Source organism: Onychomys torridus, chromosome 22 (assembly GCF_903995425.1).
Source record: "Onychomys torridus chromosome 22, mOncTor1.1, whole genome shotgun sequence".
In the NCBI taxonomy this organism is placed as follows: domain Eukaryota; kingdom Metazoa; phylum Chordata; class Mammalia; order Rodentia; family Cricetidae; genus Onychomys; species Onychomys torridus.
Genome location: NC_050464.1, coordinates 30,676,705 through 30,696,296, shown reverse-complemented (window position 1 = coordinate 30,696,296; position 19,592 = coordinate 30,676,705). Strand labels below are relative to the sequence as shown.

General features: G+C 50.7%; 2 protein-coding genes across 5 annotated transcripts in view; one reads left to right on the top strand and one right to left on the bottom strand.

The window, feature by feature from the left end:
• Positions 1 to 4,139, top strand: part of Myl2 (myosin light chain 2) — a 13,443-nt gene extending 9,304 nt beyond the window's left edge. Inside the window, exon 8 of the mRNA XM_036172512.1 lies at positions 3,835 to 4,139. The gene's annotated coding sequence lies outside the window, so the exon portion shown is untranslated. The remainder of the gene's footprint in view (positions 1 to 3,834) is intronic.
• Positions 1 to 19,592, bottom strand: part of Ccdc63 (coiled-coil domain containing 63) — a 21,102-nt gene extending 1,510 nt beyond the window's left edge. For 2 of the 4 annotated variants that reach the window (XM_036172509.1, XM_036172511.1), the window contains exons 1-9: positions 19,478 to 19,592; positions 18,950 to 19,119; positions 16,310 to 16,499; positions 14,000 to 14,119; positions 10,781 to 10,962; positions 9,541 to 9,722; positions 7,893 to 8,113; positions 3,820 to 3,894; positions 1,471 to 1,663 (exon numbers count right to left, since the gene is read on the bottom strand). In XM_036172509.1, the coding sequence (XP_036028402.1) occupies positions 1,471 to 1,663; positions 3,820 to 3,894; positions 7,893 to 8,113; positions 9,541 to 9,722; positions 10,781 to 10,962; positions 14,000 to 14,119; positions 16,310 to 16,499; positions 18,950 to 19,119; positions 19,478 to 19,486 (1,342 nt within the window). In that variant the 5' untranslated portion in view covers positions 19,487 to 19,592. Of the gene's footprint in view, positions 1 to 1,470; positions 1,664 to 3,819; positions 3,895 to 7,892; positions 8,114 to 9,540; positions 9,723 to 10,780; positions 10,963 to 13,999; positions 14,120 to 16,309; positions 16,500 to 18,949; positions 19,293 to 19,477 lie in introns of those variants that run through there. The other 2 variants (XM_036172508.1, XM_036172510.1) reach the window with 1 other exon arrangement.

The window sequence follows — 19,592 nt, the reverse complement described above, 5'->3', positions numbered from 1 at the left end:
TTTTTTTTTTTTTTTTTTTTTTTTGAGACAGGGTTTCTCTGTGTACTTTTGGTGCCTGTCCTGGATCTCACTCTATAGACCAGGCTGGCCTCGAACTCACAGAGATCAGCCTGGCTCTGCCTCCTGAGTGCTGGGACTAAAGGCATGTGGGGACCCCCCGCCCCCCGGCCTGAAATCTCTCTTTTAACACACATAGGCAGACCTGCTCATGGGAACACACAGTAGGTCTAAGGTATTCAAAGCACCATGAGTGACAGATTCTCGGAAAGCATGGTCCAAAAAAAGGCTCTGTGTTGACAGTGAGGAGGTCAAAAACCAGTGTTCCACTATAAATGAAAAGCGAGGGTAGCCTGACCTTCAGGCCTTCATTTATGCCATTCCTTCTGCCTGGGATACCTGATGTGGGTGCTGGGATTCAAACTCAGGTCTTCTGCAAGAGCAGTACCTGCTCTTAACCACTGAGCCTCTCTCCAGCCCCTGTGTGTTAAATTTTAATAGTGGGTACCATTCATGCCAAGCTGCCATGATCTGGGTTTTCATGTGCCCTCTACACCCTGAACTTGGAGCCAGACCTGGAAATGCATAAGGCAGTCAGCAAGCACTCACTACACACCAGGCCCCACGAGGAATCTTTGTTTCCTTTATTCTTATTCTTTTTTCTTGCCTTATTGCCTTAGCAAGGATTACTAAACAGCACTAAATAAGCTCAATGGGAGCTCCACCCTTGCCTTCTTCCTAATCTTAGAGAAAAAACATGAGGCTCAAATATGAAGCACGCGCGTGTGTGTGTGTGTGTGTGTGTATGTGTGTGTGTGTGAATGTGCATGCATGCATAAGTGTGTATAGGTGCATAAGTGTGCATGTCCATACATGTGCATGCAAGTATGTGCATCTGTGTATGTATGTTTGCATGCATGTGCACACATGTGTATAACTATATGTGTTACATTTGTGTGTGTTCAAATGTGTCTTTGTGCCTGTGTGTGCTTGTGTCTGTGTGCATAGTGTTTGTATGGGTGCCTGTGTGTTCGTGCACACACATGCATGTGCATGTGTATGTGTAAACATCCATGTATGCAGGTGTGTGTGAGCATGTATGTGTATAGTGTTTGTGTACTTACATAAGAAAACTCCCTTTAAGTTTCAGATTTTCTCAACAAGGGCATTGGATGTCACTAAATCCCTCTCCTGTGTCAACTGAGATCATCACCATATTTAATCCTCCCAATAACCCAATGAGGTAGCTCCTGAGCTTACCCTCGTTTTGGAGGGGAAAGAACCTGAGTACAGGGAGGGTCAGGAACGTGGCCAAAGCCACACAGCTAGAAAGTGAAGAACCGGGATTCGAACCCAGGCAGGCTGCAGCACAGCTGTGCTCACTACCAACCCAAGGAAGAGCTCTTGTACCTGGTCATAGACCATGCTGGAAAAAGAGTTCCTAAGAGCCGCGTGGGCCCCTGCGTGGCTCACCAAAGTACTGCTGGAGGTTGGTGTCGGTGATCTTCCCGGTCTCTCCCAGCTTCCCCAGGATCTCCGTGGCGTCACAGTTAATCTTCTTAAACAGCTTTTCCACCGAGTTCTTGAGGTACTCCAGGGTCTTACTCATCTCCTTAAACTTGTTCTCATAAACATCCGCCTCCTCGGTGGTCTTCCTCAGTTTCTCCTGGGGGTAGACAGGTAGACAGAAACCAGGCACGGCCTGAGGCTGGGGACTCTCTGTGGAGGTGACTGGTGGACCCGACTCGGGGTTTGCAAACCCCAGAGCGGGTCTTCGATCAAAGACATGAGCTTCCTGTCAGCGGCAAACAAATTTAAGATAAAAACGGACCACTGAGGGCGTGGCTCCGTGGGTAGGGCACTTGCCTAACCCCGGTGTGGTGTGCGTGCCTGTAACTCTTGCTCTCTGGAGGTAGGGGCAGGAGGATCGTGAGTCCAGGGTTATCCTTGTCTACATAGAGAGTTTGAGGCCAGCCTGGGGGTACATGAGACCCTGTTTCAAAAGTAAGTGATTGCTCTGAGTGCCTAACCTGGGCTCCTGGGTAGAGAGAAGATGGTGAAGACAGAGGAGGGATGGGGAGGGTTCCGCCAGGGCAGGTGGAGACAGCCTTCAGCAGGGGGGAATCATCTGAGAGCCCATAGCTGCTCCGATGGATTCTCCTGCTGCGGCATTTGCATTTGGGAGGGGACCCCCCACACACACCAGGTTCCCTGGCTACCACCACCACTCTATGAAGACAGGAAACAGTAAATACAGGGGGGGGGGGGCGGTGCGGTGTCTTTAATCCCAGCACTCGGGAGGCAGAGGCAGGAGGATCTCTGTGAGTTTGAGGCCAGCCTGGGCTGCAGAGCGAGTTCCAGGAGAGCCGGGACTACACAGAGAACCCTGCCTCGAAAAACCAAAGGGGAAAAAAAGAAAAGAAAAAAACAGGGCCAGGAAGAGGAGACCCCAATAAAGGCACTGCTAGTCCCAACCCCAGGGAAGAGTCTGGGATTCTAGGTGACCCCAAGCAGAGGGTGTGGGCTAGGCTGGGGACCACCAGAGGAGGGCCAGCCTGAACTACTAAAGCTCCCAAGACCCGCGTGGCTCAGCCACGGCACCTCTTCCGTGGCCTAAGCTTTGCTGCCCCCCCCCCGGCGGCAGCTCCGAGAATAGCACCACCAGCCTGGTCTGGATACAGAGCAGAAAGGAGCCCTTGCCTCAGCCTACTGAGCATGGGTATCACAGGCTTGCAGGCCACACCCAGCCAGCCGGGCGGGATTGCATCTTACCAATGTTTGTGATTCATTCTCCCAATACCTTCATGAGAGAACCTGTTGACTCCGGAGGGGTCAGTGAGACCAGCTACAAGTCCCATAAACAGTCACTGTTCAAGCGCCCGAGAAACAACCGGGGCTCCCTGACTCAGCCAGTGTGGCCTTCTTCCCCCCTCCCCACCTTCTTCCTGGAATGGCTGGGTCCGTGGCTGCTGCAATGCAACCACCAAGCATCCTTGGGATGGAAACCACGCACCCAGGAGAGCCTGGGTGGTAGATGACATCACAAAGACACCTACTGTCCCAGCCTGGACGTGCCCATTTTCAGCTTATTTAACCAAAAATAAACATCTAGATTTCTCAGGCTCCCCAGGGTATCACCAGGGGAAGGGGGCTAGAGCGTGCCTTCCATCCTAGCACTGGGGAGGCAAAGGCAGGAGGATCTCTGTGAGTTTGAGGCCAACCCTGTCTACAGAGTGAATTCCAGACCCCTCCCCACCAGGGTTACATAGTGAGACCCTTTGCCAAAAAAAAACAAACAAAACCACCCCACGCCCCACTTTTAACTCTGCCAGCCTGTTTCCTCACCCCAGAAATGGAAAGAGCCTGAGTGACACCTGCTTCCCAGGGTGGTGAAGGGTGGGGCCGCAGGAGCACATGTGGTCTCTACTGACTACTCCAAGAAGCATTGGCATGTGGGGTGTGGGCTGTGTGGCTCAGTGGCAGAGTGGGGAACCAGGGTGCAGGAGGCCCTGGGTTTGATTGCCAGCCCAGAGAGGAAGCAGGGTGGGGGAGGGGAAAGAAAAGGATGTAGGTAGGAGATTGGGGCGTGGTCATTATTACTGTGGAAAATGGTGGCGCTGGGCCAAGGATGAGAAGGAGAAACTGAGGCAGAGATGTGTCAGGATGGAATTGCAGCCCCAGGGCCTGGGTTCGACCCCCTGGGAAGGGACTCCTCTTTACAATACACAGACCTTAGGGACAAGATTCTGCAGTGGTGTCAGGACAGGTGATGACGGACAGGTACGGGAAGCTCCCCATCCCTCCCCTCCGCACCCAGCTCACCTCCATCTGTTTCAGGATGCTCCGGGTGCCCTCGTGGGAGGCTTGCTGCTGGGACCGAAGGTTGATGATGTCATCCTGCGCAGGACAGAAGGGGACCCGTGAGGAAAAGACGGCAGCTGCTCTTCCCACCGCATCGAACCCTACTGCAGTGTTGGGTAAACCCGTCACAGAGCCTCCCCCTGCCCCCTCCTTCTCCCCAGGAGAATCATCTACAACTATCTAGAGCAGTGGTCCTCAACCTTCCTAATGCTGGGACCCTTTAATACAGTTCCTCATGTTGTGGTGACCCCCAACTGTGAAATGATTTTCATGGCTACTTCGTAACGGTAATTTTGCAGGGTAATGAATCGTAATGTAAGTATCTGTGTTTTCTGGTGGTCTCAGGGTGGCCCACAAGTTTAGAACCATCTAGAACAGAGTAATCGGCACACACCTTCACATTCTACTTGTATTAATTCTGTAGTCACCAGCCACATGTGGGCAATTGAAACATGGCTCCCACCCCTGGGCGTCTGGGGTTTCTGTTGTATCATACTATAAAGAATTTAAACAGCCATGAGCAACTAGGGGCTTCTTCACTGGACCCAGCAGCTTAGCCCAGGGTCCTTCAGACTCTCACAAGAATCTGAGTCCCTCACTCAGATGGCCATACTCACTCCAATTCCAGGTCTGGAGCCAGGCGAGGGACCCAGCCTTTCTGACCAGTACCCAGTGCAGTGTACCCAAGCCCTATGACACAAAAGTCCCCATCCCCACGTCTCATCTCAAGAAATAATGGAAGAGGCCGGGCGGTGGTGGCGCACGCCTGTAATCCCAGCACTCAGGAGGCAGAGTCTACAGAGTGAGATCCAGGACAGGCACCAAAACTGCATGGAGAAACCCTGTCTCGGGGTGGGGGTGGGGGCAGGGGGGAGAGGGGAAGTGGGGGTTGGAGAGATGGCTCAGAGGTTAAGAGCACTGGCTGCTCTTCCAGAGGTTCATTTCCCAGCAACCATATGGTGGCTCACAACCATCTATAATGAGATCTGGCGCCCTCTTCTGGCCTGCAGACAGAATACATACATACATACAGTGTACATAATAAATCTTTTTTTTTTTTTAAAGAAAGAAAAGAAATAATGGAAGGAACCGTGGAAATAATGGAAGAATCTGGCCGCTCCAGTGAAGAGACAAAACTACCAAGAGATCAAGAAACCAATCACTGACCACAGTAAATTCAAAGGGTGTGTGGGGAGAGGGTGGCCCACACATGCAAATGGCTAAATGCCGATTACCAGCCCATCGACAGAGGCGTGGATGTGGGATAGGTCCTGGACACCTGCGAGGTGGGATGCAGTGTTTCCCCAACAGATACTTGAGCTCTAAATCACAGTGTTCCAAAGCAAACAGAACGAAGAGCCTGGAGGCTACAGTGCTGGTCCCAACATCACAGGACAAACAGAGAAACCGAGGCCAACAGAGGGAAAGTCCACCTTACCCAAGGCCCTCAAAGGTCCAGTGTGTGGTGGACATTTCCAGTCCAGTCAGAGGCCAGCCACACAGCGCGCCTCACACCCATCTGCATCCGCACCCCACAGGGACTAGCTCCCTCCCAGAACAGCCTGGACCACGAAGACCTTCCTGCCATACCGCAGACAGCCACCAGAGGGCAGTGACAACGCACTCAAGGTCCACAGTGGCCTGCACACATTGCCACCTTGTGTCAGATTTGATGTCCCCAGAGAAACTAGAAATTTGGGGGGTTATGTAGAATGCTCTCCCTTTTATGTTTGTTTGTTTTTGTGTTTTCTAGACAGGGTTTCTCTGTGTTGTTTTGGTGCCTGTCCTGGATCTCTCACTCTGTAGTCCAGGCTGGCCTTGAACTCACAGAGATCCACCTGGCTCTGCCTCCCGAGTGCTGGGATTAAAGGCGTGCGCCGCCGCCGCCGCCGCCGCCACCACCGCCCGGCGAATGCTATGCTTTTTAAATGTTGACAGTTACTGGACAAATATTTTTGTAAAATAATTTGTTTTTATTTTGTGCACATTCATTTTTTTTGTCTGCATGTATGTCTATGTGAAGGTGTCATATCCCCTGAAAGAGGAGTTACAGGTAGTTGTGAGCTGCCATGTGGGTGCTAGGAATTGAACCCAGGTCCTCTAGAAGAGCAGCCAGTGCTCTTAACCACTGAGCCATCTCTCCAGCCCTACTGGACCTTTTTTTTTTGTTTTCCAGAGCTGAGGATCAAACCCAGGGCCTTGTGCTTGCTAGACAAACGCTCTACCACTGAGCTAAATCCCCAACCCCAGCCTACTGAACAAATCTTAACAGGAAATCAGAGAGAATGGCCCCGTGACCTGGTCTCTAGGAAGGGTTGAAGCTGGATGTATACAATGGGGGGTCGGGGGGTAAAAAGAAAACCCAAATCCTAGTTTAGGTAGAGATGCTCCCTGGTGATGTATTATGCCTGAAAGCTCAGCAATCACCAAGCTGAGGCAGGAGGACTGCTGTGAGTTCCAGGCCAGCCTAGGCTACCAAGTAAAGCCTTGTCTCAAAATACGTGAAGCAGGGGTTGGGGATTTAGTTCAGTGGTAGAGCACTTGCCTTGCAAGCGCAAGGCCCTGGGTTCGATCCTCAGCTCCGAGTAAACAAACAAACAAACAAAATACATGAAGCAAAGCAAGAAGGCAGCCAGGGTTCCAGAGTAACGTGGTAGGGTCCAGGGTGATCTAAAGGGTCACTAAGTTCCTCCTGTGGCATACAGACGTATTTAAGACAATGGACCCCAAGGAAAAGCTGAAGCCTGGAGCTCCAGGGGACTAGCCTCCTGAAGGGCTAGGGGCTGGCTCTGTGGGTAAAGCACTTGCTGTGCAACCGCGAGGACCTGAGTTTGAATCCCAACAACCCACAGGAAGTCGGCTGTGGGGACGTACATTGGTGACCTCGGCTCTCCTGTGGTTGAGATTGGGGTAAGCAGAATCTCTGGAAAGTCACTGGCCAGCCACCATCAATCAAGGGGAAAGGCAAGGGCCTAGTATCCAGTCCTCAACATATCCCACAAGTGGGAAATTGCCCCATAACATGACAGGGTCTCAGAGGGAGGCATACGGAATCCCCCCCAGGTGACAGCAGGTCGGGGTCAAGTCTGAGGAACATCCTCAGACAGGGAGGGGTCAGGACACGGAGGGAACCGTTGGAGGAGGGTGTGTGAGATACAGCTAGGAACAGCTGGGGCCACTGGGGGTCATCACTGGTTCTGAGCCACAAAGACAGCCGTTAGCCAGGTTCTGAATGGGCTGGTGTGTGGCATTAAGTGGTTTGGACTCTGTCTTGGGCACGTGTTTGTGTCCAGAAGCCCTTTGTATTTCGGGGAGTGAGGAGGCCCAGGAGCCAAGTAAGTGTGAGGCATTATGGGCTGGTAAAGGCAGAGGATTCTTTTCCTTCAGGCCTTGTCAGGGTGTACTATGCTGATGGACACCGGGCCTGTCCAAGATAATCATGAACTATTTCCCTTTTACTCTGAAGCCACAGGGGGCAGGGCCTGAGTTCAATCCCAGAACCCATGTAAAAAATCTGGTCATCATGGCATGCACTTGTAACCCCAGCATGGGAAATGGGGGGGACAGGAGGGTCCCTAGGACCCAATGTCTAGACAGTGTAGCTCAATTGTTGAGCTCCAAACCCTAGCAACAGATATTGTCTCAGAGGACAAGGAGGGGAATGGGGTGATAGCTCAGAGGTTAGGAGCACTGGCTCCTCTTGCAGAACCCAGGGTTCGATTCCCAGCACCCACAGGGCAGCCTCCAACCATCTATAACTCCTGTTCCAGGACATCTGATGCCCTCTTCTGGTCTCTGTGGGCACTGCACGCACATGGTACACAGACATACACACAGGCAAACCATCCACACCCATAAAATAAACTTTTCAAGTGCCTCCCTAGCTCATAGCCCAGAGTTGATGGTGCCTGCTGCAGTGGTCACTGTCATGATTGGGGTGGGGACATGAACTCACTGTCATTATCAGGGCCCATGGACATTGTCTGCAGAGCAGGTGGACGTGTCAGGGAAGGCTGTTTGGGCTAGCCATGCACCTGGATCTTCTGGGTCCTCTTGTGCATGGTCTCCATGTCATTGTTGAGCTCGGTGACATAGGTGAAGCGGGCAAAGTTCTTTTCCTCCTTGGCCAGGAAGTCCTTGGTGAGCTGGTTCAGGTCCCCATTCTCCGCCAGCTTCAGCAGCCGCAGATGCGCCACCTCGTAGCTCTCAAAGCTCTCTCCCTTGCTTTTCTTCCCGTGTTTCTTGGACTTGACAACTGGAGAGGGGTGGGGAGGGGGGAGAAAGACCACAGAGGTGTGGGCAGGGACACCCACACTCCCCGTTCTCAGCACCGTCTTGGGGAGGGGAGAGGAGGCATTTTTGCTTGTGACCCACATCAGAAATATCTAAAGAGGGGCTGGGAAAGCCGGCGATGTATCTGCTGCACTAACACGAGGACCTGAGTTCAATCCCCAAAACAGGTTAAAAAAACAAGCTGAGTGTGTTGGGCTGGAGAGATGGCTCAGAGGTTCAGAGCACTGACTGCTCTTCCAGAGGTCCCGAGTTCAATTCCCAGCAACCACATGGTGGCTCACAACCATCTGGAATGAGATCTGGCGCCCTCTTCTGTATACATAATAAATAAATAAATCTTAAAAAAAAAAAAAAAGCTGAAGTGTGCTCATGTGTGCCTGTAATCCCAGCCTGTGGAGGTGGAGACAAGAGGAGTCCCTGGGGCCAGTATAGCGGAACCAGGGCACTCCAGGTTCATTGAGAGACACCGACTCAAAAGACAAGGTGTGGCTGGAGAGATGACTCAGCAGTTATGAGCATCGCCTGGAGGACCCAAGTTCAGGGTCCAGCCCATCTTGGGGCTCACAGCTACTTATGACTCCAGTTCTAGGGGATCTGACAACCTTTTCCGTCCTCAGCCAGCACCCCACACATGTGGCATACACTTACAGACACAAAAATAAAGTGTTTTTTGAGACAGAGTCCAAGGCCACTGATCAACAAAGGTGTCAGGACCTGTGTAAAATTCCCCAGAAGCCATGTTAAAAATGTGAAGAGGCCAAGCTGGCCTCAAACTCCTAGCTTTCTGCTGGCCTCTGCCTCCCAAGTGCTGGGATTAAAGGCCTGCACCAAGGTTGGGGATTTAGCTCAGTGATAGAGTGCTTGCCTAACAAGCTCAAGGTCCTGGGTTCAGTTCTCTGCTCCGGAAAAAAAAAAAAAACAACCCACATGTACCACTATGCCCAGAAGAGAAAAATAATAATTTAAAAATAAAATGGTATAAAGAAACCAAGTGCCAGGCATGGCAGTGCAGGCCTTTACTCCCAGCATTCAGGAATAAAGGTGTGCACATACCCACCCCTACACATACACGCAATATTAATAAAAATTTAAATATGTAATAAAGCACTACCAAGTACCCAATGTGCAGCCAGGCTCTGCTGTTAGGGGATTCCTGAGACAGTGCTCAGGCCAACAGCATTTCCAAAAAGTCAAAGGAAGTCCTCACCGCAGCTAAGAAATAAGTATCTCTCAGCGTAGCCCCAGGACTGCATGGCACAAACTTATCCTAAAGGTGTGTTCATTGTGAAGCTGAGGTTTACATTTAACCGGGTGTGCTGTGTTTTCGTTGGCTATGACTGGCAGTGATGACGGGGTATGGGGGTGTGGGGGGGGACTGTGACGTGATACCTCCCTTCTTCTTGGCCTGCTCCTCGAATTCAGTGCGGTCATTGAGCTTGACCAGCAAGAAGGACTTGAGTTTGGTCTCGTGAGCATACAGGCGCTCCAGCTCACGGATCTCCAGGTTGTACTGAGAGATGTCTTTCTGCTGGCGGTCCTTCATGGCAGCCATCCGAGCCATGGCTTCCACCCTGTGGAGAGATGGCAGATGGGGTTTAGTGTCCAGAGGACTACATGCCTGCCCAGCGGCCCCGGGGTTCTTTGAGGTTCTTTGCAATGTTATTTGTTGTTTTTGTTTTGTTTTATTTGAGACAGGGTTTCTCTGTGTAGCTTTGTGCACCTTTCCTGGATCTCACTCTGTAGACCAGGCTGGCCTCGAACTCACAAAGATCCACTTGGCTCTGCCTCCCGAGTACTGAGATTAAAGGCGTGTGCCACCACCACCTGGCTCTTTGAAATTTTTTTTCACTGGTGGTGGAGACCAAACTCAGGACTCCATCAGAGCTGTCAGTCTAGACCACCCCAGGAAATAATTTTCCTGTCACCACTAACACAATCACCACCACTAGCACCATCTTCATAACCAATATCAACACCAACATCATCACTACCACCATTCTCTTCATCATCATCATCATCATCATCACCACATCATCACCATCATCTTCATCACCACCATCTTTATCACCATCCTTATCACCACATCATCATCATCTTCATCACCACATCATCTTCATCACTACATCATCACCACAACATCACCACCATCATCCTCATCCCCAACATCATCACCATCATCTCCATCCCCATCCTTATCACCACCATCATCACGACTTATCCCTTGCATGCATGGGTGAGTTTCTGCTCCCTACCACCTACATAGATCCTACAACATTGCAGAAGTGATGGAAGAAGGAGTCATCCCCAAACACGTCTGACTCTAAGGCCTGTTCTCTCCATAGCCTCATTCTGTGCCAGACTTAAGTGGATAAAGACCTCTGCCCCAGACCAGGACTGGGGACCATGTAGGGGACAGAGAGCTGGACTCCCAGCTCCATCTGCACTGTCCTGCACAGGCTCCCATTTGTTCTGAGAAAAGAGGAGACACTAATTCCTCATGCTGTGGGGAGGAAATGGAAGAACCAAGGTACATGGTCAGTGTCCAGGGTTGCTGCTGTAGTGGGTTATGGTCCAGGCATTCAAGAGGAGCAAATGGGTACTGAGTTGGGAGCTGGGCCTTCCCAAGCACCTCTGCTCATAGGCCTGGGCAGACTGTTCAATGGCCACATTCATGGTCTTCTTCTGTGTCTGCAGACGCCGCTGAAGCTGTTGGTAGACATGGTCGTAGGCGGCCTTCTCAAAGAGGAGATCCTCAATGTCCTTTCGGAGCTGAGCATTGGAGGTCAGCATCTTGTCAAAGTGGACAGTGACCTGTGGGGAGGTTGTGCTTCAAACAGGGTCTCACACCCAGACGGGATGGTCCTGGGAGGATGTCAGGGCCCTGTGGCTGCCCATTGAGTGCCAGAAGCACACAGTTCCAGGCCAGTTAGGACCACAGTGTGAAACTCTCCCCTGCAAAAAACTCAGTCTAACAAATAAAAGTGTCCAGGTTTGCTTTTCTGCTGCTTTTATACAACACTGACCAAAACCAATTTAGGAGGAGAATTTATCTTGCTTACAACTCACGCAGTTCATCAATTGACCAAGGCCAAGACAGGAACCAGCTGGAGGCAGGAACTGAATGAAGCAGCTGCCATGGAGGATGCTGCTTACTGGTTTGCTCCTCATGGCTTGCTCAACCTGCTTCTCTATACAGCCTAGGCCCACCTTCCCCCCACCGTTCACTATGGGCTGAGTCCTCCATCTATTAGCAACCAAGAAAATGCCCTTCAGGCTTGCCTACATGCCAATCTGATGGAGGCAATTCCTGAGTAATTAACTCCCTCTTCCCAAGAGTATCAAGTTGACATCTGAAGCCAGCTGTGACAACTCTAACAGGACCAGTGAGATGGCTCAGCAGGCAAACTGGCAGCAGGCGTGTCACCAAACCCAGTGACCCGAGTTTGATGCCTGGACCCGCACGGCAGAAACAGGACTGACTCTCGCAGACTGTCCTCTGACCTCTCCTGCACGCCCACATACATATGTGCAATTTTAAAGCCAGCAGCTGGGCTGGAGAGATGACTCAGAGGTTAAGAGCACTGCTTGTTCTTCTAAAGGTACTGAGTTCAATTCCCAGCAACCATATAGTGGCTCACAACCATCTGTAATGAGATTTGGTGCCCTCTTCTGGCCTGCAGGGATATGTGCAGACAGAACACTGTATACATAATAAATAAATCAATCAAAAAAAAAAAAAAAAAAGCCAGCAGCATGCAGTATTTGCCTATATTCTTGTCCTTTTTTAGTAAATTAACACTTGCACTTGGGAGGAGGTTGTTTGGAGGGGATGTGAAATTCTTCCATGGATTCCATGGATGTTGGGGGGCAAGTGACTAGAGAAAATGATTGAATGATTGTCAGTAGTAAATGATTTGAAGAGGTTTTCCAAGTGTTTCTGAGAAGCCTTGGGTTTCTGAAAGGCCCAAAACTGAGGCAAGGGGAGCCAGGCCATCTGGACTTAGAATTTAAGGAGGCACTTGCAGCCAGGTATTCACCTTGCTTTCTACAAATCCAAAGGTGAGTGAGAGCTTCCTTAAATTTTACACCATGTGCTCTGTGCATCTCTTTCTCTAGTCCCAGTCATGGGTTTCTGTAGAGATTTTTTTTAAATATTTTAAAAGATTTACTGTATTATATGTGTTTGTGTGAGTACTTGAATGTATGTGTATGTATACACACACCCTGAGTGCAGGTACCTGAGAAGGCCAGAAGAGGGCACCAGAGTTACAAGCAGTTACAGTTACAGCACTTGAGAGGCAGAGGCAGGTGGATCTCTGTGAGTTCCAGGACAGCAGAGACTATATAGAGAGACCCTGCCTCAAAAAATAAATAAGTAAATAAATAAATATAAATTAGAGGGCAGGGGGCAGGAGAGACAAGGGTTCAATTCTCAGCACCCATATGGCAGCTCACAACTGTCTGTAACTGCAGTTCCAGGGTGCTCGACACCCTCACACAGACATACACACAGGCAAAACACTGGTCAGTGCTCATAAAATAAGAATAATAAGTAAATCATTTAAAAATAATAAATAATTTGTAGCACCTGGATCAAGCCATCCTTAGAGGCCTGACTTCCACCTCTGAACTTTTCAGCTGGGTTAGGGTGACATTCCCAAGTCCCTCAGAAGCCACTAGGGAACCGGAGGACACTTACAGTAAATGTCACTGTACACTGTGACCAATCAGAAAACATGACTTTTCCCATGATGAAGTTCATGTGTGTAATGTTACACAATGGTGCCCATAGTCCTGTCTGCCTGCCAGGGGAGGGGTGCATCTAGATCTGCCTGGTGGCCTTGGGGACATGGTAGGACCCAAGGTGAGGGATGGGTGAGTGGGTGTTACAGTGGGTGGGGTGTACCCTCTGTCTGCCCTCTTTCAAGCATCAAGCATGTGTCCTGGAAGTATAGAGGAGTGGGGGTGAAGATAAGGGTAGTGTTGGGGGTAGGGATGAGGGTGGGGGTGAGGGTGGGGGTGAGGTGAGGGTGGGGTGAGGGTGGGGAAGAGGGTGGGGTGGGGTGAGGGTGGGGAAGAGGGTAGATGTTTCAGAATATTATTTTAAGCTGTGTTACTTTTGTTCATGTTGCATTTGTTTAACTCTGTGAAGCTGTGTGACTGTGCCTGTCTAAAACACCTGACTGAACTGAACAGTCAATAGCAAGGCAGAAGAAAGGATAGGCAGGGCTGGCAGGCAGAGAGAAGATACAGAAGGAGAAATCTGGGAGAAGAGAGAGATCTAGAAGCCAGAGAGGGAAGAGGATGCAAGGGTCCAGCTACCCAGCTACACAGCAAGCCATAGAGTAAGAGTAAGATTTATGCTGGGTGGTGGTGGCGCACGCCTTTAATCCCAGCACACAAGAGGCAGAGGCAGGCGGATCTCTGTGAGTTGGAGGCCAGCCTGGTCTCCAAAGTGAGTTCTAGGAAAGGCGCAAAGCTACACAGAGAAACCCTGTCTCAAAAAACCAAAAAAAAAAAAAAAAAAAAAAAAGAGAGAGAGAGAGTAAGATTTACAGAAGTAAGAGTATGGGGGAAAGCCCTGAGATGAAAGGTTGACAAGATAATTTAAAGTTAAGGAAAGCTTGCAAGAACCAAGCCAAGCTAAGGCCAGACATTTATAATTAAGTATAAGCTTCCATATGTGATTTATTTGGGACCTAGGTGATGGGCCCCCCAAAAGAGAAAAAACAACCACAGGTAAGGGTGAGGGTGGGGGGTGAGGGTGGGGATGAGAGTGGGGTGGGGTGAGGGTGGGGATGAGGGTAGGGGTGGGGTGCTGACGCTTCAGAGAACAGCTCCCATCTACCAGGTTCAGCCGGGTCTCCAGAATATGGATCTGTTTCTGCAGCTTCCGGGGGTTATTGGCCTCTTGTGTCTTCAGGAAGATTTGTCTCTGACTGGAGATCTTCCTCTCCATCTGAACAATCTGAAAGAGAGATGGGGATGGGAGCACTGAGCTGCGTGGTGGGGAGCACGGACCTGAGCTGCATTGGCATCCATCCACCCCGCTGGGCACACAGATTGCCCACTCTACGAGGGAATGGGCTAAAACAAAATTGAGATTGACTCTCATTATGTAAATAGAGCTCTGACTTGGCTCCTGACTCAATTTATTATCACCCATCCAGAGTAAGAAAAAAAGAAAGAAAGAAAAAGACTCTGAGTGTGAATTTTCCCACTGGTGAACAAAAATTCCCCATCTCTCCAGCTCTGACAGCCCTGGTTTCTAGAGGGAACAGCAATTGGCTTCAGTGGTGGTGAAACTTGGTTGTCAACCCAATTAGACTAAGAAGTAGCTAGAACGTGGGAGCAGAACACCTCCAGCTGCTTAGATGACACCATTGTGACTTCCCAGCGCCCACGTGGACCTTCCCTACATGTGCAGTTTCTCTGCTTATGAATAGAACTGGGGGCTCTTACAGAAGTGACCAGGCATGGCGTCACTGTACACATCATGGGAAGACTGTCCTTGGATGTATCTGGAACTTTCCCAAGAGTTGGTTCCCACTTTGGAAATCAGGCCATCAGCACTACAAGGATGGGGTCTGTGAGTTGCAGACACAAGAGGCCCACACAAGCAGACACAAGGCTCAGAAGCACCCACTAAAGTCTTGACTGCCTTGCACATGTGTGCAGTCTCTGACCATGTCAGTCACACCAAGGGCTGCAAACTACAGCCCTTTGGAAATTGGCCCACGGCTTATTGCTACAGATAAAGATTTATTGGAACAACCAATCATTTCTGCATTGCCTGTGGCCACTGCCTTGGTGCTACGCAGCTGGAGTTTAGTTTCTATAGAGGTGCTGTAGCTCAGAAAACCCAAATATGGCTGTGGGGTCTTTTACAGAAAGACTTCACAGGGCTGTTTTAGATATGGATGGCCCAAAGTGCTCAAATATCAAAATGCGTTTGAATTTAGGGTCCTTTGCTACTTTATAGTCTTACTCAGGCACCATATTGATTTAAAGTGAATAAATAAAGGACTGGAAACATAGTTCAGTGATCCAGAGCCTGCCTCCCATACACAAGGTCCTATATTCCAACCCCAGGGGTAGCAGAGGACTTAAATTTGGTTCCTAGAGACATCACTTGTCTCAATAACTCAGCTATAGGGGATCCATCACCTTCTTCTAGATTCCATGGGCACTGCTTTCCCATGCACATACACACAGGCATATATACATAATTAAAAATAAAATAAAATCTTACAAAAAAAAAACCCCCAAGAGTAAAGGTGGCTGGGTACAATGGTGCACACCTTTAATCCCAACACTTAGGAGGCAGAGACAGGTGGATCTCTGACTTCAAGTCCAGCCTGGTCTACAGAGTGAATTTTAGGCTAGCCAGGGCTACAAATATATGCCTCAAAAATAAATAGAAGGGGCTGGAGAGACGGCTCAGCGGTTAAGAGCACTGACTGCTCTTCCAGAGGTCCTGAGTTCAATTCCCAGCACTCACATGGCAGCTCACAACTAACTGTAACTCCAGTTTCAGGGGGACCCAATACCCATGGCAAAACACCAATGCAAAATAAATTTAAAAAATAAATAAATACAAATCAATTAAAAAGTTACATACTTCCAAACACACACAATAGCTCAGGATAAGTTCCCTTTTCCTATGAGAAAAGACTGGGATACAACAAGACCTGGCCAACGCCACCATCCAGGAGGCTTGCCCTAATGATGGGTGGTGTTGAGTGACTATTTTAAGCCAATAAATCATTCTCAGAATGACACATGCATCCCATGGCCCACATGAGACCTGCTAGAAGCCTTTTCTCCGGCCATAACACCTGGCAATGTCCCAGAGAGATGCTCTCCACCATCTCAGTGTCAGGACAAAAAGATAACAGCCCCCCTCACTAAGCCATGATTGGTGCATAGCGTGAAGGAGCAGGAAACTAGCATTATGCGAAGTCAATGGTGATCTTTGTTTCAGCACCAAAACCTTGCCAGTTTTGGTGGATGCTGAGGAGGCTGGGGCTGGTTCTGAGCCTTGAGATGGCAGGGGACATGAAGAGCTAATGGAGCTGAGTTCCCGTACTACGTTCCACTCTGCCTACGGCATCGTGGGTGTGCTGTCCCTGGCCCCTTCTGCCCAGGGAAGCCTCACCTTGTCGTCCAGCTCTCCCAACAGCACCTTCATGGAGGTGATGAGTGCCTCATAGTCCCCCTTGGTCTGCAGCAGGAAGCGCAGCTCCATGAAGTTTTTCTGGTTCAGGTCCAGGTTCTTCGGAGACTTCATGAGGCTCAGAAGCAGGGTGGTCTCTGCCTGCTCAGCTTTTAGATTCTCGATTTCCTTACTGAGGGGAGGCAACTCTGACTTAACCCAACAGCCCCTAAACCGCCTTCACAGAACCCACAGGGTGCCCTACCCCAAAAGGAGTCTGGGGATGGCCTGGGCCCCAGTGAGAGGAGAAAGCTTCATCTAGATCTGGAACCCCACGTCTCTGACCCCTGTCCTTCCATCTCACATGCTCCTCCTCCCTGAGGGGTGTATGATTCTCTGGGGAAGGCTACCCTGTCAAAACCCTTCACCAGAGGCCGGGCGGCGATGGCGCATGCCTGTAATCCCAGCACTTGGGAGGCAGAGGCAGGTGGATCTCTGTGAGTTCGAGGCCAGCCTGGTCTCCAAAGCGAGTTCCGGGAAAGGTACAAAGCTAAACAGAGAAACCCTGTCTCGAAAAACAAAAACAAACAAACAAACAAAAAACCCTTCACCAAGTGGCTTGGGGAGATGGCTCAGTTGGTAAAATGTTTTTCCTGTGTAAGTATGAGGGCCTGAGGTCCATCCCAGCACCCATGCAAAACATCAGGTGTTGGAAGTGGAGGCAGGAGGACCCCTGGGCTAGCTGACCCTCCAATCTCTCCCAGTCAGTGAGCTCCAAGCCAATGAGAGACACTGTCTCAAAAAAAAAAAAAAAAAAAAAAAAAAGACAAGCATGGTGACACACGCCTTTAATCCCAGCACTCGGGAGGCAGAGGCAGGTGGATCTCTGAGTTCGAGGCCAGCCTGGTCTGCAGAGCGAGATCCAGGACAGCCAGAGCTATACAAGGAAACCCTGTCTGGAATAATAATAATAATAATAATAATAATAATAATAATAATAATAACAATAATAATAATGATAAAGGCAGCTTCAGTGGACCATGGTCAAGGATGAAAGTGATGGGATGCTCTCCAAAGACAATAACAAGATAAATGCCCTGTCCCTGCACCGTCCCCAGTGAGCCCTTGACCCACTTCTGGTGTGCACCAAGACTCAAACAATTTTAATTAACTCACTACCATTTCAGAGGCCATGGGTGACGGGAGTAGCTGGTCTTCTCCAAGGCTACTGGGACTTTCCTCCCCCTCAGCTCCCTCCTGGAGGAGGACCTTGTTTAGGTGGAAGGAAAACGTGCCCAGCTGAGTCGGGCACAGAGGAGAGTGGGTACAGGGAAAGGCAGCTGGCTCTTGGGCAGGGCTGGGGCTGGGTAATGGGAGCCAGTGCCCTAAAGTGGCTCTCACAGTCAGAGCATGTCCGAGCTTTCCTTGTACAATGTATTTATCTTGAGACAGAGTCTCACTATGTAGCCCTAGCTGGCCTAGAACTCTCTACGTAGAGCAGGCTGGCTTCCAATACACAGAGATCCATCGCATCTGCATCTGTTGGAATTAAAGGTGAACACTGCCATGCGTGGATATGTATTTATTCTGTCATTTTTATTTATATGGGAGTGGACATGGGGGGTGCCTATACAGGTGGGAAGAGATTGACGGGGCCCTTGAAGCTGGAGTTACAGGAAGTGGTGAGACAGACGTGGATGCTGAGAACTGAACTCAGGTCTTCTACAAGAGCAGCAAGTGCTCTTAATTAGTGAGCCGTCTCTCCAGCCTTTGCCTTTTCTTTCTTTTCTCAACACGTATTTATTTGTGCACGATGGATGAACATGTGCGTGGATGTCAGCATGCCACACTGCGTGTGCAGGTCCGAAAATAACGTGGGAGTCAGTTCTCTACCTCTAACCTTGGGGGTCTCTGGGATCTAATTCAGGCCGTTTGGAGCCAAGCTGAGCCATCTCCCCTGCCTGAGACATTTCGTCTGGTTCTATAGAAGGAGCACTTTTCCAACAGATGGCGGTAAAGTGCTCTGGAAAAAGGAAAAAAGACTTCCTTTAAAAATTGACAGGGATGTCCTCTAGGGACCAGCCTCGCAGGAATAAACCGGTCCACAGGAAATGAAAGATGCCCTCCGCTCCCCTCCTCTGAACTCCAAGGATCCAGACAGCGAGGATGGATGGAGGCCGGCTTCTGCCTTTGCAGAAAGGGGCTCACCAGCAGGATCCCCGAAATTGCAAAAAGCTGGGCCCTGCAGAGGCAGCCTGGGAACATCCCTGGCGACGTCTGCCAGAGGATAACCACGCCCACGAGGCATCCCCCGGCTCCGCCCCGTCCCGGCCGCAGCTGGTTGGAGAGGCGTAGACACCTGAACCAATCAGGTTCCCCGGTGCTGGGACCGGGATTGACAGATGAGGGGGTGTCTGCAAGGCCCTGCGTGGGGCAGAGGGGCAGGGGTGTCCGCTAGAAGAACGGGGGCCTGGCCGAGGGCCACCTGTCCCCCGGGGGCCTCCGAGACCCCTGGATCCCGCTCACTGGGTGCCCTGGACCCTGTGAAGCTCTAGGGCGCAGGCTGAAAGGTCCCCAGCTGGGTTCGGGGTGCCCCCTGCCCCCCGCGGTGCCCGAGGCCCGCCCCGGGGACACCCCTCTTACTACTGGTTGGCGATCATGCGCTGGTTGCGGAAGTTGAAGGACTTTCTGCTCTCCACCATCTTGCGGAACTGCTGCCTCAGTTTCCTGAGCTCCGCCTCGGCCAGCTGTTCTTTGACCTTCTCGGAGAGTTCCGGAAGGACTACCGAGACCTTCCTCCTGTGTTTCTTCACCTGGGCGCGGTGGAGAGCCAGGAGGCCCAGGTGACCAGGGAAGCCCTCAGCGTGCTCCCGGGAGAGGGGGAAGCCCCCCCAGGGTGACGTCATTGGCCTGTCTGTCACAGGGGAGACCCACCCAGGGCTGCCAAGGGATGACAGTCGAACTCGCTGTGCAAGTGCCTGGCTAAGTTGAGAAGGTGTCCTTTAGGGTCCCAAGTTCAAATCCCACTCTGCTGGGAGCCTGAGAAAGTCACGGGCTGTCCCCGGGTGTCTGGCCTCCCCCGTCTATAAAGTTGGTGCCCAGAGATGGGGTGTTGGGGTAGGATGAGAGGGTACAGGAAGGGACAGTGAGTGACCGGCGGTCATCACCTACCATTGGCATTGAGACGGATCTGAGCTTCCTTTCTGCTGAGACACTGGGTCCTGGAGGTCACCGCCAGCAAGCCCACCTCTCTCTCCTGTTCTCTCTCTCTGTGTCTCTTGGCAAT